General features: G+C 43.9%; 1 protein-coding gene and 2 pseudogenes across 1 annotated transcript in view; 1 reads left to right on the forward strand and 2 right to left on the reverse strand.

Annotated features, from left to right (window-relative positions):
* The window catches only part of PKD1L3 (polycystin 1 like 3, transient receptor potential channel interacting), a 79,545-nt gene that overhangs the window by 49,014 nt on the left and 20,146 nt on the right, over positions 1-10,385 (reverse strand). Inside the window, 4 exon segments of the mRNA XM_027773456.1 lie at positions 1-25; positions 567-668; positions 2,272-2,502; positions 7,867-8,045. The exon segment at positions 1-25 is cut by the window's left edge and continues 23 nt beyond it. Of these exon segments, the coding sequence (XP_027629257.1) occupies positions 1-25; positions 567-668; positions 2,272-2,502; positions 7,867-8,045 (537 nt within the window).
* On the reverse strand, positions 2,965-3,713 carry LOC102494233 (elongation factor 1-beta pseudogene; annotated as a pseudogene).
* Positions 4,627-5,129, forward strand: LOC102493816 (RNA-binding protein 3 pseudogene; annotated as a pseudogene).

Genomic DNA, 10,385 nt, shown 5'->3' on the forward strand with positions numbered 1-10,385 from the left:
CTGATCCATAGAGGGTGATAACAACCTAAAATATGATGAGGAAAGATAATATACAGGACCTCTTAACCTGAGTGTTTTGGTTTATTACTAAGCAGAAAGACTAAGACATAGAAAACAGTACAGGGCCAGGAGGTGGCATGATGGTTAAGATGCTGGACTCTTATATGGTCGACTGTGGTTTGAGTCCCAAGCCCAGCGGCTTGAAAATCAAGCCGGCTGTCTGTGTGTGCATCTTCAAAATCTCAAGGGATTTTGAGGAGAAGGGATTGCAGTGGCCATCCCCTGGTAGGTGATTTCTCACTTTCCCTCTCTCTGTCTCTCTCTGTCTCTGGCGAGCATAAGTGCCTTATGGCAAAAACTAAAAGAAAACAGTGCAGTACTAACATGAAGTCTGGAATCTAAACAAATACAGAGGGCACTTCGCACTGATAATTTAGAGCTAGGAAATTCCAGTCTCTGTGATTCCTTTTAAAGTGCTTTTGGACACCTGGATATCAGCATGTCAGAGTGCATCTCATGTGGTAGGAGACACAACGCCACGAACAAAGAACCTTTACGTCATTAACCTGAGCTGTTGTAGCGGCCCTTCTTCTGTACCCAGTGTAGACCTGAATAAGGTAGCGAAGTTGAGAGCTGGGGTCATTATCAGCCAGGACCGTGACCTTCACCTACAGGAAAAGCAGAACCAAGAAACTTGCTGGCATGCACTTGGTATAGATCTGGCAATCCTGCAGAAAGCAAGGGCGAGGTGCAGTTAGGAAGTAGACAAGCAAGCAGGCAGAGCTAAGTGACTAGTGACTACAGAGGGGATGAGGCCCGTCACAGAAGGGCCTATGTCTCTGAAAAGAAATATTCATAGGATCAGTCAATCAGGTTTGGGCCTCTAAATCCTTCCACCTCCATCCCATTCAGGTAGTTACTAGATAACATATAGGCTACCAATTTAAACTTGAATTTCAGGTAAACAATGAACACTAATTTGAGGCACACTCATACTAAAAATGCATTCACTGTTTTATTTGAAATGGGGATTTAACTGGCCATTGTGGGTTTTTATTTACTGAAGCCTGCAACCTTTCACTCAAGACCACAAGTAGGGACCAGCAGATGGTATAATGGCTATGTCATTGGACCCCCATGAAGTCGACCATGGTTCAAATCCTGGACCTGGCAGCTTGAAACTCAACACCGAGCACATATGCATGTGTGCCCAAAATCCTGAGAGGAGAATGGAAAAGAAGGAATTGTGGCATGGCTATCCCCCTTGGGGGATGATTTCTAACTTTCTGTCTCCTTGTCTCTGTCTTTCTCTCTGGTAAGCACACATGCCCTATAGCAAAAACCTTTCTAAAAAAAAAAAAAAAAGATAAGGAAATGGACACTGTGTATTCTAGAATTTACAAGTTCAAGAAAAATCAAGAATAAGAAATATATAGAGGGACAAGCATGTGATGTGGAGGTTAAGGCAGCTGGATCATGTATGGCCAATAGCACAGTTTAAGTCCTGTACCCAGCAGCTTGAAAACACTCTGGGTGTGTGTGCATGTGTGCTCAAAATACTGAGAGGAGAAGGGAGGAGAAGGGACTGTGGCACAGCCATCCTCCCAGCTGGAGCAGGGGAGGAGGGGTTCTTACTTTTCTTCCCTCTCTATCTCCACTGTGTGCACATGCCTTATAGCAAAACTTTAAAAAAAAAAAAAAGGAAAGAAAAAAGAAAAAAGAAGAAAAATAGAACCAATTGCAAGAAGAGGTTTCTTGTATATTGCAATGACTTTAAATTACAATTTGACTTACACATCATAACTTTCATATCTAATGTCTAAAGTGAGAAAAATTTGCATTTTATTTTAATTAAGCTCTCTAAGTATTGTTTTGGGCTCATTCATACTCTAAATGATTCCCATGAGGGTCCAAACTTGGCTATCCAAAAAAAAAATAGAGATAGAGACCTAAGAAGGTTTTGAGATAGTAGATACGAAGAGAAACTGAAGAAGAGTCCCACTTAAATTTTCTTTTTTTTTTTTTTTATTGAGAGAGATTTTTGGTGGGCCAGCAGGTGGCATTGTAGTTAAGGGCGCTGAACTCCCACATGGCAGACTTTAGTTTGAGTCCTGGACCTGGCAGCTTGCTCTCTAATTTTCTCTCTCTCTCTGTCCCTCTCTGGTCAAATTAAAATAAATAAATTAATTAATTAAATAAAGTAATTCTTTAAAAAACAAACAAACATACTAAGACATCATGGGAAAGCTTTTGGAATCAAAGTCTCATTACCTTTGGTATATCTGCTTGATCCTTTCTCCAAGCCCACACTACTAAGATCAGATAGCATCCTAAAAGGCTGGCCAGCAATGACACCCCAACAGGGTTGTTGGTCACACGAAGGAACAGTTTGATTGTGTCTCCAACATTCACCGTCCTGGGCACAATGAAGAAGTCACTGCCAAAGAAGGTCAGATGGTTACAGAGACACTGTGTCCTTAAGATCGTGCTGTGTGGCCCAACCTGGAATTAGAATCAAGACATTGACTTAAAAGGACACAGTGCTAAGGAAGGGATAAACAGAAAATATAAACAGGGCTGATTCAGAGAAGGAAAAGGATGTGTGGATCTCTCTTTCACAGCTGGCAGGAATGTCAACTGGTATAACCAAGGGCTGGCAGGTGGCACAGTGGTTAAGGCGCTGGACTCCCACGTGGCCAACTATGGTTGAATTCTCAGACCTGGCGGCTTACTGTCTCATTTTCCCTCTTTATTTGTTTCTCTGTCTTTCTCTGGTGAGCTCATGTGCCCTATGACAAATTTAAAAATAAATACAGTAATAAATAAAATTAAATAATTCTTTCACAATAAAGAAAATGACGTATATGATATCCTTGATTTGATTGTCATGTACCACATGCATACTTTGAAAAACCATATTGTGCATTATGATGTGCAATGATTGTAAATAGAAATTACTAAAACTTTTTTTTTTATCCTTCAAGCTTTTATTTAAGTGCAACAATCCAGGATGGATTTTAGATCTTGTTGAAGGCAGCCACATCCATGGACTGCACATAGTCCTCAAAAGCAGTGATCTGCTCCTCCAGCATGTCTGTTCCAACCTTATCATCTTCAACTACACACTGTATTTGAAGTTTCTTAATTCCATATCCCACTGGAACTAATTTAGAGGAGCCCCAGACCAAGCCATCTGCTTGAATGCTTCTGACGCACTCCTCTAATTTTGCCATGTCTGTCTCGTCCTCCCAAGGCTTCCCAGCTAACAAGACGGAAGACTTGGCAACTAGTGCAGGTTTTTTGGCTTTCTTTGACTCATACTGTGCAAGGCATTCTTCCCTTAGCCTCTTTGCTTCTTCACTTTCCTCCTCCTCATCAGATCCAGAGAGATCAATGTCATCTTCATCATCTTTACTCTCGGGGGCTCCACTTCCTGTGGTGTCTTCCACACTCGCAGGGCCATACTTGCCCAAAGCTTTCTTCATTCCTGGCAGGCTGGCCTTTTCCTTCTCATAGGACTTGATGTGATTATACCAACGGAGGGCATGACACAAGTTGGCTGGCGGTGGGCTGGAGACTGCTTCAAATACTGCCACGTCTGCTTGTGATGGAACATACCCCTCGATGTAGCTCTTGTCCGTCAGGTAATCGTTGAGCACCTGAAGGCCGGTGGGGCTTTTCAGATCTCCAAAACCCATGGTGTGGGCTGTCTCTGGGAGCTAGGGAGCAGCTGTGAGAAAGAGCGCAGGCGATCCGAGCCTGGCGCTACCAGAAATAAAAAAAGCACTAAAACATTTTTAAGAGTTATTTTATTTTACTTTATTTACTTATTTATTTATTTTTAATTGGACCAGAGAGGGACGGAGAGAGAGAAAGTGAGAAAGCAAGCCGCCAGGTCCGGGACTCAAGTTGCAGTTGGCCATGTGGGAGTCCAGCATCCTTAACCACCACACTACCTTCTGGTCCCAATAAAACATTTTAAAATGAGAAGAAAATGGAAGAAAGATATGTATAGAATTGTGCCCTTGGGAACAAAGTCTAAAAGCACACAAAACAACACATCTTCATCTCTTCATTGTCAGCCTTCCTCTGCAGAATGTAAGCTCATGAGAATACTGTGTTTTCCATCACTGTATCTCGAGTTCCTAGACTGGGGCGCAGTGTGCAGAAGATGCCCAGCAAACATTTTCTATTTTTAGAATTATTTTATTTGGCTTTATTTATTTAAAATATTTTTAAAATTTTATTTATTCATTTACTTATTTTATTTTGACCAGAGCGAGACACACAGAGAGAGAGAAAGTAAGAAAGCAAGCTACCAGGTCCAGGACTTGAAACATGGTTGGCCTTTGGGAATGTTCAGCACCTTAAACCACCATGCCACCTGCAGAGAGAGAGAGCAAGCCGCCAGGTCCAGGACTTGAACTGTGGTTGGCCATGTGGGAGTCCAGTGCCCTTAATCACCACGTCACCTGCAGACCCCCCAACAAACATTTTCTGAAAGGATGAACACAGCCCAGTTCTCTTTGTTCTTCAGAGCTCACCATGTCCAGTCCTTTTACTTCTTCATTTCCAGTTTTTCCCTCCCTTCCCCAGTTTCACCCCACAGGACTTGAATTCACTGCCATGTCCTCTGAAGAAGGAAAGCTCTTCGTTGGAGGGCTCAGCTTCAGCACCCATGAGCAGGCACTGGAGGACCACTTCAGCAGCTTCGGGCCTATCTCTGAGGTGGTTGTTGTTGAGAATGGGAGAGTCAGCAATCCCGGGGTTTTGACTTTATCACCTTCACCAACTGGGACCATGCCTCTGATGCCATGAGAGCGATGAATGGAGAGTCCCTGGATAGTCGCCAGATTCGTGTGGACCATGCAGGCAAGGTTGAAGTTTGTGGTCACAGCTATTCTAGAGGTGGTGAGGATCAAGGATGTGGGAGTGGCAGGTATAGCAGTAGACCTGGAAGGTACGGTTGTGAGTATGAACTCTCCAGAGACTACAGCGGCAGCCCGGGTGGTGATGACTGTCACTCAGGAGGAAATTACAGAGATAATTATGACAACTGAGATGAGGCATGCACATGTAATGTAGATACACAAGGAGTAACACTTCTGATCCAGGACTGTCCTTCCAAATGGCTGTATTTATAAAGATTTTTGGAGCTGCACTCAAATATCTTTTTTTTTTTTTTTTTAAGAATTATTTAAGGGACCAGCAGTTAGTGTAATGGCTATATTGCTGGACTCCCAGAAAGGCAGAGAGACAGAAAGCAAGAAATCACCCCCCCAGGGCGATGGCCATACCGCAATCCCTTCTCCTCCATTCTCCTCTTGGGATCTTGGGCATGCACACACACGCACTCGGTGTGAGTTTAAGCCACTGGGTCTGGGACTCAAACCGTGGTCGACTACGTGGGAGTTCAGTGACATAGTCATTACGCTAACTGCTGGTCCCCATAGTATGTATTTTTAAAATATATGCTAGGGCCAGCCCTGTGGCCTAATGGTTAAATGAACTGCATCCTACATGGACAACAGAGTGGTTTGAATCCCTGTTCTGGCAGCTTGAAAACATGCCAGGTACGTGCCCCAAATCCGAATAGGATGGAAAAATAGAGAAGAAGGAATTGTGGGGTGACCATGCTGCACTGGGGGGGGGATGCTTTCTCTCTCCCATTCCTGTCTCCCTGGCAAACTAAAAAAAAAAAGTCAGTAAGTGAATAATTGCCGCTTTGAGGCCATGTACATCCAGACACCTCCTTGAGAATCCTGTTTCCTGCCATTCCCAACATGGATGACACTTTCTCAGATCCTTTATGAACAGCTTTATGATTACTAAGACCCTGCACCATGTTCTTTGTGCCACTGAACCAGGCCTTTAATCAGACAGGATCTGTCTTATCTGTTCACATTGCTATTTCTGATACCTGAAAGCAGGGGATTATAAAGACAAGACGTTCATGTGGCTCATCATTCTGGTCACCAGAAAGTCCAAGAGCAGGAGGCTAGCATCCATGCCATGTCACTTGTGCAGAGAGGTAGAAAGGTGTGAGCACTGGTCCTGAGAGAGGACTGTGGGTAGCTGACTTGCTTTAGGACAGCCTGCTCTTGCAGGAATTAATTCAGAACTCACTCCCCAGGGAGATGGCTTAATCTACTCAGGAGGGACCTGCCCCATGTCCCAAACACCTCCCGCCAGAACCCACCTTCTAGCACCTCTATGTTGGGTGTCCAATTACATCAGTTTTTTTTTTTAAGAATTATTTCATCTATCTATATTTATTTATTTATTTTAATTTAACCAGAGAGGGACATAGGGTGGGGAGGAGTGAGAAAGCAAGCCACTAGGTCGAACCATGAAAAAACAAAGCCACTAGGTCGAACCATAGTTGGCCATGTGGGAGTCCAGCACCCTTAATGACTATGCCACCTGCTGGCCCCACATCATAGTTTTACTGGGGACATTCAAACCATAGTACGCTCTTGTAGAATCACAAGTGCAAAAATGTAAAGTGCTATTTTAAAGGGGTAAGACATCAGGAATGAGGCAATAATTATAAAAGTGACAATCTGTCCTCATGTTGGCTGGCACGTACAAGAATCTGCTACAAACACACACACACACACACACACACACACACATACACACACACACATTTTTGTTAAGAAGAGAGGGTCAGGAGGCCCCATAGCACAGTGGTTAAGTGCTGTAAATAGTAAGCTAGATCCCACATGGCTAACTGAGGTTCAAATCCCAGTCCTGGCAGCTTGAAAAACACATTGGGCATGTGCATGTTCATGCCCCAAATCCTTATGGGATGGAGATATGGAGGAAAAAGGATTGCTCCATTGGGTGTTGCTTTCTCTCTTTCACTCTGACTAGTGAGCTCATGTGACCTCTGGCAGTTAGAAAAATAATCAAATATAAAAAATGAAGAGACAGAGTCTCACTATGTTTCCAGGTTGGCCTCAGACTCCTGGTCCTTCTGCCTTAGCACCCCCAGCAGCTGGGACTATGGGTGCATGCCACTGTGCCTGGCTTTGATAACTCTGTTTGAATTGTTGGAGGACATGTGCACTTGCCAGAGACAGAGAAAGAAAGGGGAGAAAGCACCCGCGATGAGACACAGTCATGCCATAAACCCTTCTCCATTTCTGCACCCTGTTGGGATTTTGGACATGCATGCACATGTACCTGACATGTTTTTCAAGTCTCCAGGGCCAGGATTTGAACTTCAGGAATACGGGATCCAGCTCCCTTTAGCCACTAGACCACAGGACCAGCCTGCTAATATATTTTTTAACTACAAAAGTTATTTTCTTTAGCAAAAAGTTTGTATCATCTTACCCAAAATATACAGAATTTTGCAGCTTTCATATACTGTTTTACCTACAGTTATTAGATTCAACCTGTACTGTGTTTGAGAAGTTATAAAAATGAAGTGCTAGCCTGCCCCTGTTCCTGCCCTGAAGAGACACATGTGGGGCCAGTAGGTGGCCTGGAGTTAAGGTGGCTGGATCCCATATGGCCAGGTGCACAGTTTAAGTTCCGTACCTGGTGGCTCGACGGGCACATGCCCAAAAATCCCGAGAGAAGAATGGAGGAGGAGGAGTGTATCTTGGCCGTACCCCGGAGAGGGGGGTGATTTTTTGCTTTCTCTCTCTCTCTCTCTCTGCTGAGCATATGCACTCTATGGCAAAAACCTAAAAACAAACCACACCAAAAAACCCAGAGACACACATTCCCTGCTCGGCATGCACAGTCCTCTCCTCCAGGCTGACCCGTTTCCCTTCTCTTTTTCTCTCTGGGCCATCCCTAATGAAGAAACAGACCACAGTGCTTGGGAAGGGCAGAAGTGGCTCAGCTTCTTACCTGGCATCCAGTGCTCTTCCACATCCTGTTGTGGTCGTCCCAGAAGTAACACTGAGTGACAGCAGTTACGACTGACACCAGGGCCGGTGTCTGCTCACCTCCCTCCTTGCTTCTGTTCAAGTAGGTCCCCACCCCATGCTGCAGGCTCTCCGGAGTCAACACCCACGTGTATTCCTCATCTGAGAACAAAGACGAGTGCTTAGTTGTACATGGGGTCTTCAAAAGTTCATGAAAAATGCACACTATGAAAAAACTACACATGTGGATTCCAAAATTTTTGTGCAGCAAAATAAACTCAGACTTTAAAAAAATAGTTTAAGAGAGATTTTTGCTATAGAGTTCATGAGCTCACCAGAGAGACAGAGAGAGACAGAGATATAAAGCAAGAAATCACCCCCCAGGAGGGATGGCCACACTGCAATCCCTTCTCTTCCATTCTCTCGGGATTTTGAGCACACACACACACACACACACACACACACACATGAGGCCAGTGTGAGGTTTAAGTCTCACTGGGTCTGGGACTCAAACCATGGTCGACTACATGGGAGTCCACTGACATAAGCATTACACCATCTGCTGGTCCCTGGACTTTAATTCAATTTATCCACAGACTTTTTGAAGTCCTCTCAATATTTCAAGTGAAATAAATACACCAGAAGAACTTTTCTTCTGAAATATTATTGTTATTTTACCCATGAGAAAATGATAAACTGAGTGTCACAAATGATTTGAAAGAAAACACCAATGATACAATCCCGAGCTCTGGATTACTCCTGTCTTAGTAATGTTTTCCTTTTTTAACTGCAGGAGGATGTGTGAGTGCACATGTATGAACACATGTGCATGAGGAAGAGAGAGAGAGAGTGCAAGAACCTCCAAGTCCATGTGGCAATCACTTCACCATTTCTCAATCCTGTCAGGATTTGGGGCACACATGCACCATGTGCACAGAGTTTTTCTCAAGCTGCTGAGGTGGGATTGGCTCCCTTAATCACCCAGGCTACAGGAACCTGCCCTGAAGGTGCTTTCTGACTCTGGAAAGGGCCTGGGTAATGCTCACAAAACTACTGGAAGGTCAGCCATAAGAGTTGCTGCCAGGCTAGCAGATAGCGTGGTGGTTAAGGTGCCGGACTCCCACATGGGTAACCACAATTTGAGTCCTGGACTTGGCGGCTTGCTTTTTCACTTTCCCTCTCTTCTCCTCTCTGGTCAAATTAAAAAAAAATAATAATGCCAAATAAAATTAAATAAATACTTTTTTGTTTTTTAAAGAGAGTTGCTGCCTCATGTGCTTTGCTTAAGAGGGAGGATGACTTGAAAAATTATCATTTCTATGTCAGTGAGGCCTAATGAGAGCCAGGAAAAGTTCTTTCAATATGAGAAGACGATCAAGAAGGAAGACTATAACACTTTCTCCGGTCTGACTATTTTTCCCAATATTTTTTTAAATTTTATTTTTTTTAGAGAGGTTTTTGCTATATGGCACATCCACTTGCTAGAGAGGCAGAGAGAAAGAAAGTGAGAAATCACCCCCCGGCGGGGGGCGGGGGGCTGGCCACATTACAATCCCTTCTCCTCCATTCTCCTCTCAGAATCTTGGGCATACATGCACATGTTCCTGGCATGAGTTTTAAGTTGCCAGGTCTGGGACTTGGACTGTGGTAGACTATGTGAGAGTCCAGCTATGTGAGGGTCAGCAGGTGGCATAGTAGTTAAGGCACTGGATCCTATATGATCAATTGCATGGTTTGAGTTCCAGATGTGGCATCTTGATGATCATGCCAGGTGTGTGTACATGCATGCCCAAAATCCAGAGAGGAGAATGGAGAAGGGATTGTGGCTTGGCCATCCCCCCTGGTAGGTGATTTCTCACTTTCTCTCTGTCTCTCTTGGGTAAGTGCACATGCCCTACAGTGAAACTAAAAAAAAAAAAAGTTGAAAAATATGTGGTATATTTTATATACACTCACCTAACATACATAAAGTTTAAAATATATCTGACCCATAGTGCAGGAACTTCTGTGGGCCTCACATTTCATGATGGAATTTTTCTTCTTTTTAGTTTTACTATAGGGCACATGTGCTTGTCAAAGAGAGAGAAAGCAAGAAATCACCCCCAAAGGGATGGTCACATCACAATTCCTTCTCCATTCTCCTCTTGGGATTTTGGGCATGCACAAATGCATGCCCAGCATTTTTCAAGCTGCCAGATCTGGGACTTGAACTACACAGTCTGTCATGTGTGATCCAGTCATCATCTCCATGCCACCTGCTGGCCCTGAAAATCTTCAACCATACGGCAAGTTGAGAGAACTTTTACAGTAAACCCTCATATAATCACTAGCTACAGTCTACAATACAATTAACATTGTACTAAATTTGCTTTATGGTCTACCCTCTTATTCATCCCCCTTTTCCTTTTTTTTTTTTTTTTTTAATTTGATGTCAGAGGGCACATGTGGTTGCACAAGAAAGAGACAGAGGGAAAGCACTCCCCCCCCCCCCCCCCCCCCGGC

This window comes from Tupaia chinensis, unplaced genomic scaffold (assembly GCF_000334495.1).
Source record: "Tupaia chinensis unplaced genomic scaffold, TupChi_1.0 Scaffold000355_1, whole genome shotgun sequence".
NCBI classification, from domain to species: Eukaryota; Metazoa; Chordata; class Mammalia; order Scandentia; family Tupaiidae; genus Tupaia; species Tupaia belangeri.